The sequence below is a fragment of the Pelobates fuscus genome, chromosome 1 (assembly GCF_036172605.1).
Source record: "Pelobates fuscus isolate aPelFus1 chromosome 1, aPelFus1.pri, whole genome shotgun sequence".
Lineage (NCBI taxonomy): Eukaryota > Metazoa > Chordata > Amphibia > Anura > Pelobatidae > Pelobates > Pelobates fuscus.
Genome location: NC_086317.1, coordinates 120,946,086 through 120,965,834, shown reverse-complemented (window position 1 = coordinate 120,965,834; position 19,749 = coordinate 120,946,086). Strand labels below are relative to the sequence as shown.

At 39.4% G+C, this 19,749-nt stretch overlaps 1 protein-coding gene across 1 annotated transcript in view; it reads left to right on the top strand.

The window, feature by feature from the left end:
* The first annotated feature begins 2,905 nt into the window (after positions 1-2,905).
* The window catches only part of POLA1 (DNA polymerase alpha 1, catalytic subunit), a 281,414-nt gene continuing 264,570 nt past the window's right edge, over positions 2,906-19,749 (top strand). The window contains exons 1-9 of the mRNA XM_063450182.1: positions 2,906-3,047; positions 4,533-4,657; positions 10,120-10,216; positions 11,092-11,166; positions 11,767-11,879; positions 12,929-12,991; positions 14,271-14,369; positions 16,892-17,075; positions 17,211-17,376. Of these exons, the coding sequence (XP_063306252.1) occupies positions 3,008-3,047; positions 4,533-4,657; positions 10,120-10,216; positions 11,092-11,166; positions 11,767-11,879; positions 12,929-12,991; positions 14,271-14,369; positions 16,892-17,075; positions 17,211-17,376 (962 nt within the window). The 5' untranslated portion in view covers positions 2,906-3,007. The remainder of the gene's footprint in view (positions 3,048-4,532; positions 4,658-10,119; positions 10,217-11,091; positions 11,167-11,766; positions 11,880-12,928; positions 12,992-14,270; positions 14,370-16,891; positions 17,076-17,210; positions 17,377-19,749) is intronic.

Genomic DNA, 19,749 nt, shown 5'->3' with positions numbered 1-19,749 from the left:
CCTGTTCTAAAGAAGGATATTATGGCACTAGAAAAAGGTGCAGATGTGAGCTCCAAAATTTATAAAAAGGAACGGAACATTTTAGTATTTAAGAAATGTAAATATTTTTATTTTAGAAAAACGTTGCTGCAGTGGGGATACGATAGCATTACACAAATATATTTGGGGAGAATACAAACCATTGTATGGAAACCTATTTATATACAGAACCATACATAGGACCTGAGGTCCCCCATTTAGACTGGAAAAGGCAGTGTTTAACCCCTTAAGACCGCAGGACGTTCTATGCCGTCCTTATTTTGGTGGCTCAAAACACCTCAGGACAGCATAGAACGTCCTGCGATCCTTTGTACTTACCCGGTCGCCGGCGATCGCGGTATGGGGGACTTACCTGGGAGCCCAGGGAGTCCCCCTCTGTCCTCTTCGGCCCCCCAGGGCCATGTGATCGCGAGGTCCTTGCGAGGACGGCATAGCCGTCCATGTCAATGCCAGCAGGGGGAGTGCCTGTAATGACAGGTACTCCCCCTGCTGTCTGAAAAAAATAAAAAAATTTTTTAAAACAGTGTAAAAATAAGATTATATATACTTAGATCATATATATATTTATTATATATGATCTAAGTATATATATACACATATACACATAAATATGCATACACTGTCTACGTGTATTTTAATATTAATATATACATAATTATATATATATATATTCATATCAAAATACACGTACAATGATATTGATTAAATATATATATAATTTTCATTATATATATATATTTATATATAATAAAAAATAATATATAAATATGTTAAAAAATAAAATTTAGAAAATAATAAAAATAAATAGATAAAAAATTATATAAACATGCGTAATTTCGTTCTAACTGTATTTTAAAATTAATATATATATTGATATCAAAATACATGTAGAATGAAATAATATATATATCTATATACATAAGTATATACGTATATATCACCATTTTGTGTATGCTGTATTGATCCTGATGAAAGCCACAGGAGTGGCTGAAACGTTGATGATGGCAGCAACCATATTTTAATGAATTGAAATAAACAAGAAATATTTTACGTATCTACAGACCGTGAGTGCAAGCCTTTATTTATCATATACTATAATTTTTTGGCTATGGCTTTTTAGGCACCCGGCATTTTTTCATAATTTTGAGTGTGTGTGCTGGGTAACACTGTATACTATATATATACCTATATATAAAAATAATAAAAAAAAATGATATACATATATATATATATATATACACACAAATATATATATATATATATATATAATAATTCTACGTATATATTTATGTAATAATTTTACATAATTAGGTCATTTTATTAATTACAATTTGCAGGACCTGCCTGACAACCCAGGCCGAAAGTTCAGGGAATTAAATTTTCTAGCACTATATTTAACCCTGTAACTTTCCAAGACACCATAAAACCTGTACATGGGTACTGTTTTACTCGGAAGACTTCGCTGAACACAAATATTAGTGTTTCAAAACAGTAAAATATATTACAACGACGATATCGTCAGTGACATTTTTTGCATTTTTCACACACAAATGGCACTTACACTGACGATATAATTGTTGTGATACGTTTTACTGTTTTGAAACACTAATATTTGTGTTCATCGAAGTCTCCTGATTATAACAGTACCCCTCATGTACAGGTTTTATGGTGTTTTCAAAAGTTACAGAGTCAAATATAAGGTTTGCGTTTCAGTTTTTTCACATTAAAATTTGCCAGGTTGCCTTTGAGACCGTATGGTAGCCCAGGAATGAAAATTATCCCCATGATGGCATACCATTTGCAATAGTAGACAACCCAGGGTATTGCAAATAGGGTATGTTCAGATTTTTTTAGTAGCCACTTAGTCACTAACACTGGCCAAAATTTGCGTTCAAATTCGTTTTTTGAATTTTCAAATATTAACACTAACTTTGGCCAGTGTTTGTGACCAAGTGGCTACTAAAAAAGACTGGACATACTCCATTTGCAATACCTTGGGTTGTCTACTTTTGCAAATGGTATGCCATCATGGGGGTAATTCTTATTCCTGGGCTACCATATGGTCTCAAAGGCAACGTAACCAACCTGGCGAATTTCAATGTGAAAAAAACTGAAATATGTAACACGCTATATTTGACCCTGTAACTTCCCAAAACACCATAAAACCTGTACATAGGGGGTACTGTGTTACACGTGAGACATCGCTGAATACAAATATGTGTATTTTATTGCAGTAAAAGTAAACAGTATTTTGACATTCACAGTTAAAATGTCACGTAGAACTAAAACTATTTCAAAAATTCTTATTTTCTCCCATTTTTTTCATATTAAATTATGTTCCATACCTAAATATTTGATATGAAATTAAAGCCCTGTTTCCCCCGAATAAAATGATATATAATAAGGGGGGGTGCATTTAATATGAAAGAGGTGAATTACGGTTGCACAGACATAGAGCGCAAATGCCAGGTTTTGTTTACGTGTTTTTTGGATCACAACTTGTACATTTGCTGCGGTCTTAAGGGGTTAAATTAAAAAGCCCGCAGGGACTGACTATAGACACCAGGACAATGCCATTAAGCTGTAGCTGTTCTGGTGTCTATAGTGTCCCTTTAAGGCTATTACACACACACACTGACTCCGCACAGCTATGAGGTAAATCACGCAGTGCCCTCACGTCAGATTCACGCACACTCTGCCCTCACTGCAACGATCGCCGCTCTGAGCTCTCAGCACCACAGCCAGCGCGCACGCAGCTCTCACTCCCATAACGGGCTGACGTCACCGCGCGGGCTCTCTAGTCGCACAGACTTCCGATTGGTGGAGCGCTTGGTGCCTTGCTGTGATTGGTTGACTCCGTCGCGCCAGTTCGATTGCGGCGCGCTGGTTCCTTGGCTCTGTGTGGTCCTGCACTGTCTTGTGTCGGGTTTTGGCGCCACGAACTTTGAGTCCCTCAACCTCGAGAAACATGGCGCCAGTGTCCAGCGGAGACAGCGGCGAGCAGCACGGTAACTGCCGGGAGACAGGACAGGGGCGGCCTGAGTGACAGCACGGGGTGGGATCAGTGACAACTCTGAACAGTGACATTGGCCACAGTGCGCCCAGCGTGACTTGCTGCCATCCTTATATAGTGCAGGCTAACCTATGACCGCTGAGCATCATGGGAATTGTAGTCCGCTGTAGCTTTATAGAGCAAGTTACCTAATAAACTTGCTTTAGATCCACTTCTAGGTTTGATCTATGGCAGCTTTGTTGACCAAATGGTGAATGGTTGAGTGATCCCTTGTAAACAAAAGTGCTATTAAAATTAAGAATAAAGAAAATATATATATCAACTCAAAAACCTCCATATATTATTATTATTGTATTTATATAGCGCCATCAAATTCCGCAGCGCTTTACAATGTATAGATTGATTTACAATATAGAGCTAGAGCTTTTGTATTGCCACCCTGCATTTCAGGGCCACAATTTTGCATGTTCAGTACTCCCTTAAGAAGAATGTGAGCATACTGCTGGTGTCTATAAAAAGCAAAATAATGTATTGTCCCTTCTGTGTATTGCTCAATGTGGACACGTGAAATAAATTTACATTTTCTGGTTCTGTCACCTGTATTGTGTAACATTGCAGCGAGAGAAGCTGCTGATCCAAATGTAAACACTCTTTCTAACTCCTTGATGGGTTATCAGTAAGTTCAGTGGAATTTCAGAATAAAACACACACTTTTCGAAAATGTAGTTTGCATACACGATTGTTTTGTGTTCTTATTATTTTGTAGGTCGTGTGAGTTATATGAATTATTGGTTTGCATTTTTCATCAGAATAACATTTCCAGTGAGAATGTTGTATACCATTTTTAGGCTTTTTGTGTCCACTGAGAGAACAGGCAAACTTTCTTTATGTAAAATATTTGGTGTGTGAGAAGCAAAACATTCGATTGTGGTCCATTTACAAAATGTTAGCACTGTGTTTATCTTCTACGAGGTTGCATCTCAGTGCTATTGAATAATTGGTCTACCTGGGCCAAGACCATTTCATGACCAAGTATATCAGGGGCAAACTACCAATGGAACAACATTCTTCTAGAAGTTTATTACATTTAATTATATATATGAATATATTTTTAAAATTATGTTTGTTTATTTTTTTAGAACATGTAACTTTTAATCAGGTTGAGCAGCCATGCTACTGTTATCAAACCAGCTGCTACCCACCCTAAGTTGCCTGCTGTTGTGATTGCTCTATGTGAAAGTTAGATTGAGGCGCGATAACCCTAGCATCTCAGCCAGATAAAGTGACATTTTCTTAGTATGCATCTTTCAAAAATATCATTGTTTCATTGAACGTAATAAACTTGGAAAAATTTGAAAATGTCATGACATTTATCTTAATGACTAAGAAAACTATGGAATTGATTTTTAACTATAGTAGGTAGTTATGATAAACATTCTAGCCTATCCCTATGCTAATGTTCTGTATTTCTGATTTTCAGATGCATCTGATTCTGGGAATTTAGTGGCATCTCGTTCTCGACGGGAGAAGAGAGAAAAAAAGGGACGTAAAGAAGCATTGGAACAACTAAAAAAAGCAAAAGCTGGAGAAAAAGTCAAATATGAGGTAAAACACTTTTATTTTCACAACATTGCTATTCTGTTCATTCGTGCTCACATGACTCTTAGTATGTTGCATGGCCTTCTTAATGGGATTCTATAGTGTTAAGAATACAAATCTGTATTCCTAACAGTACAGTGCCCTCTGCTACCCCTCACACCCATTGTCATCAACAGATAAAGGGTTAAAAAAACAACTTTATTTACATTCTTTATTTTTGTTGTGCGGTAGTAATAAACAAGAGTATAGTGACATATCCACATTATTATTTAAAACCATAAAAGTGGCATGTATATTACATGGCATGTCAAAACAAATCGTTTTCCTGGCACTGCAGGTCCCCTCTCCCTCCCATCCCAAGTTGCTGAAGGTATTAAACCCCCTTCATTGACTTACCTGTATCCAGCGCAGATGTCACTCAGCGCTGGGTCAGGGTCCTCCCCCGCCAACGTCATCTGGCGGGGGAGACCTATTGAGCATGCTCGGGCGCCGGCGGGGAGACCTAATGCGCATGCGCGGCAATGCCACACACGCGCATTAGACCTCCCCATAGGAAAGCATTGAAAAGTGATTTCAATGCTTTCCTATGGGGATTTCAGCAACGCTGGAGGTCCTTGCATAGCGTGAGGATGTCCAGTGACATTATATCACACTTTTCATGTGCTATAAACACAGAAGTGCCCTCTAGTGGCTGTCTAGTAGACAGCCACTAGAGGAGGAGTTAACCCTGCAAGGTAAATATTGCAGTTTATGAAAACTGCAATAATTACACTTGCAGGGTTAAGGGTATTGGGAGTTGGCACCCAGACCACTCCAATGGGCAGAAGTGGTCTGGGTGCCTGGAGTGTCCCTTTAAAGATAGAGGAAAAAACAGGAACTCTATGCCTGCAGGTGCTACACTATAGAATAAGATATCTAATGCTGAGCCAGATGTGGTGTCCTAATGAACAGAGAGGGGACATATTAACACAGTAACTGCTTACTAAAGTGAGCATGTAAAATTATGCTAAACAGTATATCAATAATTTCTAGTCTGAGGCACTTATGATAAGCATGTTAAGTTATCAACAGCCTATGAATGGGTATATAAGAGCATATTACACCTAGAGCTCATCAGCATAAGATTAGGAGTAGAAAGGCTTATAACAGAACATACTGCAGGAGAAAAGACAAACCTTTCAGATAATAGCCACCAGGTATATAGCTGATTAGATCAGTAGGCAAAAATGGTATAGCTAGAGGCGATATGATTTATGAACAGGTAGAATAACAGGGGGGCACAGTGAGACATTAACGGCAGACTGGAGACAAGCTAGAGTCCCTGCTTCAACCGATGCCACGGTTATGCTGCACTTGAGAGCCGGCTCCACTGTCATTCACCAGATACCGAGTAAGTCTCCTACTGCCTCTAGGCCACACATAGGGATCCTCCAGGTTGCAGGGAATAGTAAGATGGTGTGCCGGCTTCTCTGCTCCCCAATCCCAGGCCAGTGTACAAGCCAGTGCCTGCTCTCCACTAAACCCTCCAGAAAGAGTGTTTGGGTGAAATGCCTGCAAGACTCCTGTTGTGATAGTCTCAGAGTTTTGTAGATGGCTGGTGGGTAGGATGTCCACCTTGGCTCTCGGCACGGAGGAAAAGATGCGTCCGGGATGCCATTAGGAACCTCAGACAGCTGAGGTGGGTGTTTGATGCTTCTGGCGGGACTCGATCCGGGACCAAAAGTCGACACAAAACCTGACTTCCCACTGCGATATCTGGGACTTGGATTTGCCATGAGGGCTCTGCTTGTGAATGTGAGTACGGGAATCTATGCCTTTGTTTTTGTTAGCTTTTTGTTAGCTTTTTGTTAGCTTTTTGTTAGCTTTTTGTTAGCTTTTTTTGTTAGCTTATTCAGGTGGGGACTGGAATAACCCGGAGGGGAGGGGAGGGGAATGGGGCTGCAAGGAGTAGTGCTCCCCAGTTTGGGAGATCTGCCACCTCCCCCAGTCACCGGGAAAGTTGGTTATATTAAAGTTGTAGGTAGTGTTTGCGTCATCTCTTCTCCTCTGTGTGCGCACTTGTCATTTTTACCGTACTATAATCTTAATTGTCTAGAAAGTTTCAATCTACCAATTTATTCATGTTTACGTTTGTCAGACTAAAAAAGTCTGTCAATCATGTTTGTTACTTTAATATTTTTCAACCTCAATATAGGGTTAAGAACACTATATTGTATTGTACATTATATTATATTTTATAAAGTACCATCCCATTCTGCTTTGCTGTCCATGGATGCAATGGTACAAGTAAAAAGACACAGTATATAAGAGACCATAAAAAAATGATGAACGAATACAGGAGAAGATAATGGCTTACAATCTAGATGGATTGGGGAGGTGAGAAATCGGAGGTGGGGACTGCAAGGGCAAGAATGAGGTTAGAACTGAATCAGATGAGGATATTTATTGGGTAAGTGGGATGCATTTGTTTCTGCAGGGTTTGGCAAATTTGCTTTGAATCTAAGTCAGCTAAAAAAGTTTAACTAAAACCTTTATTTTCAATGCCAAAAATACAATTCTTAAAGAGACACTATAGTCATCAGAACCATTACAGCTTAATGTAGTTGTGATGGTGTCTATACCCTGTCCGTGCAAGATTTTCAATGTAAGCAGGTAGGGATCGACTGATATTGAATTCTTTTTTTATATTTTTTTTTTTTAGAGCCAATATCGATAATCTGTGACCTTTCAGGTTGATAGCCGATAACTTACCGATATTCTGTACATTTACAATTTAAAAAAAACTAAAAAATATTTCTACACACATCATTTTTTTTTTTTTTTTTTTTTATCAAGGTAAATGCACAAAATATACATGCCAGTCAAAATTTGTTTTCAAGAATATGTGTGGGTGTAGTGGATGCAGTGTGTATAGTGTGCAGAGTGTGTGTTTGTGCAGTGAGAGTATTTGTATAGGTATGTAATGTGTGTAAAATGGGGGGGGGGGGGGCATTTTTTATTAACTTTTCTTTTATATATTATATATATTTTCACATTTGTTTTAGTCCCCCCTCCCTACTTATCTGGCCGGGGAGGGGGGTATATGGCATCCCCTGGGGAGCCCAGAAGGACCCTGATGGCGTCCTTGGTCTGCAATATCTGTATCTTTATTGGCCGATACCGATATTGCTGAAAATACAGAATATTGGCCGATAGCTGATGGGGCTCCAGGTCCCTGACTCCATTTCATTCTACCGTTCCACCGGCCTCAGAGGGAACCGGATGACAAGAATGTCGACCTAGGGTCTTGGATTTGTCGAACCCTGAGTTGCTGAGTTGAGTGGTAGGCTTTCTTGTACAATCATATCTTTAGGGAGCATTTAAAGGAAGGCAAAGTCTGAAATCGTGGGGAATTGCATTCTAACATGGGAAGAGGTGAATATAGAAAACGTTGGGACTGTGGCCTCTACTTTCTTGATTAGTGTACCTAAGGTTATATTGGTCGGTTACAGCTTTGTTTGCTCTCACATCTATGTTGTATATTTGAATATGCCATTGCCTAATATGGTGTTATCACATTTATGCTATGCAGTTTATAGTGCTAATAATGCAATTTTGATGACATTGGTGTGCTAGGGTTTGATGTTTATTGTTGTAATAGAAGAAGAAGCAGGTGGCTGTTGGATCGTAAGGGGCAGGCTGGAGTATATTTGTTGATTAGTGAAGACAGGGGAGCAGCGTTAGGGCTTTGCAGATATGAAGGAGAATCTTGAATTTAATGCTGCTGTGGATTGGGAGCCAATGAAGGGAATCGCAGAACGGTACAGCAGATACAGAGCAACGGCTAAGGTGGATTAACCTGGCAAAGGCATGTCGGATACACCGAAGAGAGGAAAATTGGGAGTGAGGAAGTACAGATAATAGGTTATTGTAGTAGTCAAGAAGAGAAATAACAAGGGAGTGGATCAGTTGCTTAGTGGTGTCAGGGCTCAGAAATTGACACATTTTGGAACAATATTGCGTAGTGGTTTTGGCAGGATAAAGAAACCGATTAGATTGTCCCTTAATTTCCCCAGAAACCGGACTGTCCTTCTAAGTTTACCCAGTGACAAATCATAAATATAGGATAGTAGAAAATCCAAGACACAGCCTTGAGGTACTTAGAGTGACTGATTTTGGTGAGGGCAGTTTCAGTTGAGTGTTCGGAAGGGAAGCCAGAGGGAGGGTTTCTTGGGTATGGGAGTGACCTTTGCGTGTTTGAAAGGAGATGGGAAATAACTGTTAGAAAGGAGTAGATTGAACATGTGAGTAAGGGTAGAAGACAGACAAGGTATAAAATGTGAAGGGATGGAGTCGAATGCGCAGTTAGTGAGGCGTAGAGAAGAAACTTCATCCTCGTTGGCTGGTGGAAGGAGGAGAGAATTGCAGTGGTGGATTTTGTGTCAAAATATTGCTTCATGCAGTGAAAGTTTTTTTTTTTTTAAAGAAGTTGTGTGAAAGTTTTTAGGTACTGAAGTTATATTATGGGGCTGGTGCAGGTGAGTTGAGAAGAGAGCTGAAGGTAGAGAAAACAGTTTACGGATGGAGGAAAGAGTAATGATAAAAGATGTGTGTTTGCTTGGTGGAGGGCAGAATTATACAAATGGAGAATGAATTAGTAGTAGATAAAATCAGATTCCGAATGGGATTTCCTCCAGACACGCTTAGCAGTGCAAGAGCATTTTGCAAGAAGCGCGTTTGTTGGGAGAGTCGGGGCTGCAACTGACGGCATGGGGATTTGCATAGCTGGGGAGTAGCAAGAGTGTCTAGTAAAGAGGAGAATGTTGTAATGGGCTATTGCAAAATCTGGGCAGGTTATAGCGGAAGTGTGGAGGAGATGTTGAGTACGTTTTTAAATTGGAGGGGATCCACATGCTTACTGGTGCAGAAGAAAGCTGGAGAAGTGGAATTAGCTGATATATTGAGATTATAGGAAAGAAGGGGTGGTTGTGGTCTGACATTGGAGATGGGTGACTAGTAGAGATGGGAAAACACCAGGTCAATAGAATGTCCTGTCTGTCACTGTGAGTAGGAAATAGGGTGTATTGAAAGAGTAAAGGAGGAGGTGAGTGAAAGACGTTTAAAGGCAGCAGGCGCAGATGGGTTGTCACTGGGGATGTAGAAATCCTCTAGTATTAGTGGTGGTATATCTGGAGAGAGAACGTGAGGTAGCCGGTGGCAAAGTTAGGTGCTTTCACCTCCATTTGTAAATCCTAAGTGAGATTCTCCCCTTCCCCCCCCAGCTTCTGTGCATACATATTTAGTTGCTCTTTTTGGTACTTGACAGATTGAGCAATATGACATGAAGATATTCTTTCCATAGCATAATTATGCGTAAATGTTTATTTTGGCTATAAACAGTTGTCAAGAAAATTTAAAATGCCTCCATTAGTATTTCTCAAAAGCTTCATCAATATAGTATAACTTAACATTCTGCTATTTTTAATTAGGTGGAAGAAATGTCTAGTATTTATGAAGAAGTGGATGAGGCAGCTTATTCAAAAATTGTCCAGGAGCGACAGGATGATGACTGGATAATTGATGATGGTGAGTTCCCACTAAGGCCTTGCTGGTTTGAATTTCTTGGCATGTTATATATACTATTTAAAAAAATAAAATACAAAAATATATATTCTCATGTGCAGTTTCTGTAGTTTCATTTTATTGAAGGTTATAAAGAGAAGTCTGCAAATTATGCCAGGTAGGCTCACAGCTGTCTTGTGCACAGAGCTAAAACCAGCCCCAGAGTAATCCTGATATTTTTTAAAATGTATAGCCTTAACTTGATATTTTTCCCTCTTCTTTCAAATAATTACAAATGCATACATCCACGTGTCGATCGGTTAATTAAATTATTGTTTTTTGCATATGAAGTCTAATGTATGAAACAAATTAAAGTCCAACCTGGAGAGCCCCTTTAATTATGTGTGAAACTTGCAACAGTCATCCATTGTAGAAATGAAAGGCTCAGATAATGTCATACAACCCATCGGGCTATAGCTCAATTTTTATTGTGCAGATGTAGATTTATACCAGGTTCGTAACATTCATGTTTTTATGCTACTTACTGGATTGTGACTTGTTTACAAATAAAGCTGAGTGTTCATCCTTATTTTCAAGTTAGAATATGTTTTTTTTCTTTAATACCCCTAACATAGGATTTGTACAAAGCATTGGTGTTAATATTTGTAAATATACTGAAACAGTGGGAAGTTTTTTTTAAAAATCTTTTCCTAATTTAATTAAAGTACATATAATCATTGATATTCAGCCTGGTACCTGTAGATGTAAATGCTCTTATAGAACTCACAAAATGCAATTTAGATGCTATAATATATGTCACTTTTCGTTTAAAAAAATGTTTGAAATACTATTTACCTAGAAGTATTTCTAATATGAAAATACATTTTAATGTTGTATAGATGGAACTGGTTATGTGGAAGATGGCAGAGAGATATTTGATGATGATCTTGAGGATGATGTACGGCCTAGTAAAGGTATGTGTATAGAAAGTGTTACAGCCCATACTTGTTTTTGCTGTTAGAAAAAGTTATGTGTTTTTTTTGTTTGTTTTTTGTTTTTTTTTGTGTGTAAATTTTCACTTTAAAGCAAATTATTGTAGTTGTTTAAGAGCAAATACATTGTGAGCTCTATACATTATATAGTATTTCAAGAATCACTGTTTAGTAGATATACCCCAAATAAATTTTTGAGGGTATGTATATTAGGAACTTGCAAATGATGCAGATCTGTTATCTGTAGCCTTTGCAAGCCCTCACCTTCTAACTTTGCCTGTATGTTATGTAGCTGTCCAATCTAAAACTTCCCAATGCAGCTCAATTGATTGCCTCTTAGGTTAAACTCCACTGAGCTAAATTACCAGAAAGTAACAGGACCTATTGTCTGACAGCCAAGGGAGTGCAATAAGGTTAATATAGTTTATAAAAAAATTCTACTAAAACCTGCATTTTTGTAAAATAGGTTGGGGGTGAGAAAAGTGGACTGAAGTGCATTGGGGTTGCGTTGTCCCTTTTAACAATACAGTGCTGATAGTCCTGCTATGTAATTTATGTAATAATATATGCTCTTTTCTGCAGGAAAAGAGTCTGCTGGTGCATCCAAAGACAAGTCAAATGTGAAAAAGTCATCTGTAGTTAAACCAAACAATATCAAGTCAATGTTTGCCAGTGCTGGGAAAAAAAATGCCGATGTAAGTTCTCACTTGTATATACAGTAAATGTAGATAAATATTTGATTTGGCCATCCTTCCTAATGTGCTATAATTTCCTATTGTTTGGGTTATTCTATATTAAAAATTCTCTCTATGAAGTTGTTATGGAGGCAGGAGTGCCTTAGTGCCGTCTTTCCGACATGGCTTAAATCCTCTCAAACAATCTTACCCAGAAGCTGATTGCCAGGCCACCAAATGGTCTGCCTCATCTGTCATTTTTTGGCTTCCATTTGGCCTTCTCGATCTTTCATTTGGTCCAGAAATGTAAGCATGGTTACTTGCAATGGATAGCCATTGTTAGGCTGAGAGCACCAGACAACTCTATCAGTCTGTCAGCAGCTGAAAAGACAATCCTTTCTGTACTGTTCGACAGGAGGAGGAGCTGTTGGGTGCCAACTTTGAATTTAAATACCTGTAGGTAAGACAGTGCCCAGTAACTCTAGTCCCATAACTGCTCCATTCAGATTAAGTCGTTATGGGACTGGAGTCAGACAGGCGTGTTTCTTTAATATAACATTCCTGAATGTGAAGTACAATGCTACATCTGTTGATTGATTGGTTAGTTTGTAATGCAGCTCCTGGCTAGAGCTGTGTCATCTATGTACAAAAAAAGTATTTATGGGAGACGATGGATCATCAATAAATCACTCTCTATGGGAGTTCCTGAGCAAGTGAGGGATCATACTAAGACCTTTTATTTGCACAATTGGATATCATAGGCTTTACTTATTCAATAAAATGTCTCTTACCAAAAATAGCAAGTGGAAACTGAATAAAGCGCCTCTTTTTGCTATATTTACACACAAAAAAAAAACTTTGTACTTTACATATATTTCATATCTATCTTACACTGTATAATTTTGTTTTATTGTCAATTAAGAAAATTGTGCATGAAGTGAGGTACAAAGCAGGGGAGCAAAATGTGAAAATGTGATATTCAAAGCTCATTTAAAATGATGAAACAATGGATGTCAGATGGATATTTTGTTAAATATGTTTTGTGGTTTTTATTTCTTTTTTTTTGGCAGAAAACTGTAGATCTATCAAAAGATGAATTGCTGGGTGACTTACTTCAGGATTTAAAATCCCAGGTAGGTACAATTTTTTTTTTTTTTTGCATGAAGCTCAGTACTTTGTAGCAATATTTCCAAGTCAATATTCTCCGTTTGGGAGGCCCATAAAGTTTTGACAGGGGGAACTTCATCAAGGAAAGCACACACCTTAAAGGGACACTATGGACATCCAGACCACTTAATCTCATTGAAGAGTTACTTTAATCCTGCAATGTAAAAAGTGTCTTAACACTTTACAACGCTGAGGGGTGGGTAGAGGGTTTTTATAGTGTTCCTTTAAGAGAGTCCATGACTGTGCTCTAGTGCACCTGACAGATCACAAATCACTGAACTAAACTCTCAAACCTAATGCCACAGGAACGCAATACAGAGAGCTTCTGATTGTGCAGTAGCTGCTCATCACTCTTAAATCATAGAAAACCTACCACACTCCACGGAGGCAAATTAAGATGAATACACACGTATCTACATAAGTATATTAAACACTTTGTCAGAGTAAGACAGAATCCTCAGAGGCTCCAGTCACCATCAGAACAAATTACAAGATGCTCCTAAATGGACACTTTAAAGCAGTTCAGTATTTTAACCCCTTAAGGACCAAACTTCTGGAATAAAAGGGAATCATGACATGTCACACATGTCATGTGTCCTTAAGGGGTTAAAAAGGAATAAGTTCACTCACTCTCACTCAGAGTAGATGTTCCTAGAGAAGCATGGGATTCTGTATGAGACACATTCTGTTAGTGCAGCCTGGCTACTACAAGAAGCATTGGTTTGGCTAGGAGACCCCATGCTGAATTAGAGGTAACTAGCTATTTTTAGGGCATTGAAGGAGGGGGTGACCTAATCAACTTTTCAACACTCCATTGTTAGAAATAACACGAACACTGAAGTGTTTCTTTGAAAAATCATTGAAAGGAAGGGATTTCAATTTAGACAAACCCTAAAATACTATAAAACCATTGGCTGTGTAAAGCTCCCACACTTTCTAACAAGCTTAAAATGAATGCTTACACCTTTCCCAAGACTTTTAGTGACACATATCGCAATATTATCTAAGGAAGGTAAATACCCAGGCCTGTGTTAGCAATGGACTGATATAATTGCTAAAATATGACATCAAAGTCTTGCCAAGACCTGGTCACTTTGATACAGAGAGTATGATTGGTCCATCTGGATCAGATGGTATTTTTTCCATTCCAGTACATGTGCATGTAAGTATGTGTGTATATATTAATTTTGCCTTGTTTTGTCCATGAGCTGGTTGTGAGTGTTTTCTTGAACGGTTTCCCTGCAGGGCTCTCAAATAGCTCCTCCTCCTGTTATTACACTAAAGAAGAAGAGACCTTCTGGGGCATCCCTTAATCCTTTTTCTGTGCCAAGTTCACATTCTCCGGTAATGTTTACTCCAAATATAATTCAATGCTCTATTATTCTGTCTTAGTGCTTTTTAATATTCGGTCCCTTTCTTCATGTGATAAGACTGGATTTAGTAATAACTATGGTTAATTTAATATTGCATAATTCTATCTGTTTTGTCTGAATCAGCTCTATTCTAAAAGTGCTGAGCCTAAATCCTGAGTGTCCAAATGAAGGATCTTTGTTTAAAGAATATATTTGTCCTGTACATTTTCCCTTCATTTAAAGCGGCACTGTCATGCTGAACTTACCTTTCTTTAATCGATTTCTCTTCAATCCCTCTCTCAGGATCTGTTCTTCTTTTCTTCCTGTCTGTTCTAGTTTTCGTTAAAACATAAGACAAAGTAGGGACTACTTTGTCTTATGGAGGTTTCCTACGCTTGACCAGCTTTGACCCACTTCTCGCGGTCAAAGGAATTTTCCCACAATTCTCACCTGATCTCGCAATGCTTCCTTTAACTATTCCCCAGCATCCTGTCATATAGGTAGGACGCCGGCGAAACTACCGAATTCCGTCCTAACTCAATGAACAGTTTGTTAATTCGTGTTAGGATAGCTTTCTGTAGTTTCTGTTCGTATCGGAATTTCATTCGAATGAATGAAACTCCGATCCTATTCGTGCCGCGGCTGCATCTTGCAGCTGCTTAGTAAATGGCTCCCTAATTCCCACGGTATTGGGGAGCTATTTACCAAAAGGCTGAAAGACCTAAATTGGCCAACTTTAATAATACCAAGTAAAAATTACTAGGTATTAGTAATTAATCTGCCCCTACTCCCAGACGAATACAATAACAATAATGCATAAACAAGCTTCAAGGCTATGCTACAACTCTTTCAGTACATAATATACTGTGGTAACCCAAAGTAGATAAAGATGTTCAGACTTTAAGATGCCATCTTGTCTCAAGTCAGGGAACTTCCCCATGACGTGTGCACCCGTAAGTTTTTATGGCCTTGTATTTTTGCCAAGTTAAGGGAGGTCCTAAAATGAATAAAGTAAAAGAAGTGTTACTTTTTCATATATGAACTACGGTAACCCTAAAATGAAGACACCTAAGGCATAAATAGGTGTACTTTTAAATGTTAAGGGACAGAGGAGAGACTTGGAGACAGACGCTGCTCCATCTTAAAATGACAGAGAGGCTGACATGATGACATGTTCAGGAGGGTATGTTAATCTGTTATTGATATTTGCTGTAGGACCCCCAACTGCTGCTCATGGGTGGGGGCAGGGGAAGGACCTATGTCGTCGTCGTCCCCATCCCCCATTGTCACTAGGTTCCCCCATCCGCTGCCCATGAGTGGGGGCTGGGGGGCAATAGGCCCCCACTTGCCGCTCATGGTTGGGGGCCGGACGACTACAATAGGTCCACCGTCATTGTCATGTAGGGTGCCCAGCTTGCACTCGCGGGGGGGGGGGGGGGGGGGGGGAGTGCAAGCTGTGTAGAGGAGGAGCAGACAATGCTTGAATTTGATGATGGCGATTTCGATGAACCCTAAATGACAATGACGGGGGGAACTATTGTAGGGGGGGGGGGGCGCGCACTGGTGAGTTTAGCCCCTACTTGAGGTATAGAAAGATTTTAATCTTCCTTATGCTACTATGGGGGGTCATATATCGACCCCCATACAGTGAGGGAGGACATATGGAGGGTTAGGAAGTGGCAGGGAGCACAGCTCCCTGACGCTTCTATTTTAACATATTACAAGGAGGGAGCTGCGAGCTTGTTTGTTCGTTTGAAATTTCTATTCATTCGTCTCTCTGACGAATTAATAAATAGATGAAATTCCCTTTCGCGTGCCCAAGTGTTTAACTGGGCATGCGCAGGAATTTCACAGCGCTATGTAGTGTGGGCAGATGACGTGTCCCACTGGGACTTCAACTACCCACACAAAGATGGTGGCGCCCAGGACCTAGGTCTGGGCACAAAATAAAGATTAAATATAGGTAATGTGGGGGGGCAACCAGGGGGCTAGTAGATGTTTTGGAGTCGGGAGGGGGGGTAACAAAAAACGAATGCGGCCATGACGGTACCGATTTAATGCGGCACTGTCATGCCCCTTCCCCCAAGAAAATAAAAGTATTTCTTAAATATAAAATCTTTATGAAATACTAATTTTGAATGTGTTGCAATTTCACAGAAATTTCAACCCAGTCAAGATATACGGAGACAAAGTAGGAGCTACTTTGTCTCTGTATATTTCCTTTGTCTGGCTGTATCTAAGTTTCAATCTCAACGGCTGCAGGGAATTTTCTGTGTCTATGGATCCTCCATAGATTTAAATGCTGTACTCTTGCGCATGCACGTGAATACAGCAGTGATGTCCGCATGGAGCACCCATCTTGCTAGACTTTTATCTTAGATTTAAAAGTGAGTGTTTTTTGTAGAATTCCAGTGCATGTAAATTTCTACAGATTCGAAGTGATTTTTATTTTTTAAATGTTGTAGAAAATTACTTTTGATTGCAAAATCTGTGTTTCTGTAATGTGCCCTAAAGGTGTCCCCTGCAAGCTTTAGGAAACCTCCAGTTGTGGTAAAGTTCGAGAATCCACCATCATCTGCTCAGTGTAAAATGCCCAGTTCTTCTAAAACGGTGCAAATTAACAGGAAACCCGCTTCAGATGTTGGCCGAAGTATGCCTAGAAATGGTAGCGCGGTGAAAACGGAACAGATTTCAGCAGGTATGCCCGGATGATAGAACTATGTATAGTCTTCTGTTTGTGTTTTGTCATTGTTCATTTATTAAAATAATGAGTGTGAATGCTGAGTTTGTTTTAAGCCCCTTTCTGTACGTTTGTATGAATTTCATCGTGTAGAGGAGGAGCAGACCATGCTTGAATTTGATGATGGCGATTTCGATGAACCCATGGAGGAGGACAATGTTGCGGTAGCACTTCAGAGCACAGATGAAATTAAAGAAGATGATGCAAAATGCAAGATTGTGAAAAAGGAGGATACTATGGTTGAAGAACATTTGCACATGTAAGTTCTATATATTTTATATAGGAAAGATCTCCTTACTGATGTGCCAGCCAGTAGGCTTTTTATGTAGCATGTGAAGATCTTTTATTTCTGTACACTAAGCAGGCTACACATGGGATGTAGGATTAAGTGTGGCTATCACCTCTGGTTAAATTGATAGTCTCATTAATTGAGTTAGTTTAAAATATATTCAACCCCTTGCCCTCTCCTATCACACATTGAAATGTGCATATATAGAAAGTATCCACAAAGTGACATGGCTTTTTGTACAGTGGCAGCTGGGGTATAAACTGAAGTGAGATATACTTGTCTGAAGTTCTCCCTTGTGGGTGCCGCCATCTTCTTCCTGGGCCTATCTTCCCTTCAAGCTGCTTCAGCCACTTATACTTTTGTATAGTTGATGGGATATTTTGGGATATTGCTAGTGTACCTATAATAGAGGACAAAACATAGTGCAAATATTGCTAATAAAATATAGTGAAAATTGCCAGTGATCAGAATGCACTCACATATTCCAGAATAATAAAGCGTATTATAGGTGCCTCCCCTTGATGGAAATGGGGGGTGTGTTCCTTTAAAATTCCCTCCTCAAGTGATAGCCGATAGGGTATCCAGGTCAGCATGAAATCTCACAGACAGCAACCAAAGGAATACTTAAAGGACCACTCTAGGCACCCAGACCACTTCAGCTTAATGAGGTGGTCTGGGTGCCAGGTCCTTCTAGGGTTAACCCATTTTTTCATAAACATAGCAGTTTCAGAGAAACTGCTATGTTTGTGAATGGGTTAAGCCTTCCCCCTATGTCCTCTAGTGGCTGTCTCATTGACAGCCGCTAGAGGCGCTTGCGTGCTTCTCACTGTGATTTTCACAGTGAGAGCACGCCAGCGTCCATAGGAAAGCATTGAGAATGCTTTCCTATGTGACCGGCTGAATGCGCGCGCAGCTCTTGCCGCGCGTGCGCATTCAGCCGACGGGGAGGAGAAGAGGCGGATCGGAGGAGATCTCTCCGCCCAGCGCTGGAAAAAGGTAAGATTTAACCCCTTTCCCCTTTCCAGAGCCGGGCGGGAGTGGGTCCCTGAGGGTGGGGGCACCCTCAGGGCACTCTAGTGCCAGGAAAACGAGTATGTTTTCCTGGCACTAGAGTGGTCCTTTAAAGGCGATTTATTCACTTGAAAAAGGTTACATTGAATAAAATATAATAAAAACAAATAAGAAAGAGATGCTGGTCCTACGCGTTTCGTCCTTCTACAGCAAGGACTTCCTCAGGGACCTCTTTCAGTAAATCAAATTTTACAGGTACATAAAACAGCATCCTAAAAACGCTAACAATCAAAAGCTATTATATAGGGCTAAGCCCTCCAAGTCATTGGTGGAATAGTGGGTGTCTTCCCCATGCCTGCTTCCGATTCGCCGGAATCTTCCTCTCAGGTGTAGCTGTTTAGCCGCAATAAAAAAGCCGGGTCCGTTCGAAGCTCCAGCCACTTCCGCATTCGTCATGCGCCACGTCGTACGTCATGCGTCACGTGTATAATTGCCGGTCACGTGATCTTTATGCGTTCCATGCTCGGGAAAAAAATGGCTGTGCGTTCCACAGCGTCTATAACGGCTTAAAGAAGCATCTAATGTATAACTCAGGCACTAGGAATAAAAAACTATTAGAATGTGTTCTTTGATCACATTAGAAAAATATCTCAATCTAAATAATACGTCCTCTAAGTGTAATGATAGCATTAACCAGTTAAAATGAATGAAAAAACTTCCCATCCAAGTCAATCATTCATTATATCAATTGTAATTTTACTTAGTCATTAGTGATACTGATAGTGAATTTATACATTACCAATAATACTGATTTTAATTTTAATTATAATTTTACTTGATAACTACTAATACTGAAAATGAATTCATACATTAGCAACAAAATTTTTTATCATATTAGCAGTCAACCATAATTAATTTATCAATGATAATAGTGAATTCGTATATTATACTTTTGCTCTTGTGCAAGAATATGGAACAGAGATCCAAGAAAATTCCTACAACACGGCTAGGGGTGGCTGTTAAAAATGTAAATCACTTAAGCTCCTTTTTTTTTTCTAACATAATGGATTCTGGGTGGACATAATCAGGCAAAAAAGTGATTATTTGTTGAACAAAGAATCCCTCACGATAGTAATAGGGCCCACCCAGAATCCTTGACGATAGTAATATCACTGCAAATATGAGATTTCTGTGGGAAAAGCAAGTCTTAGCAATGTATTGACTACCCACTGACTTCACGTGGAAGGGGTTTTTAATCACTATATATTCCACGATCCCAGCACTCCAGTTAGAGGCTTCTGGCTTGAATACAGTAAGATTTTGCTATACTTA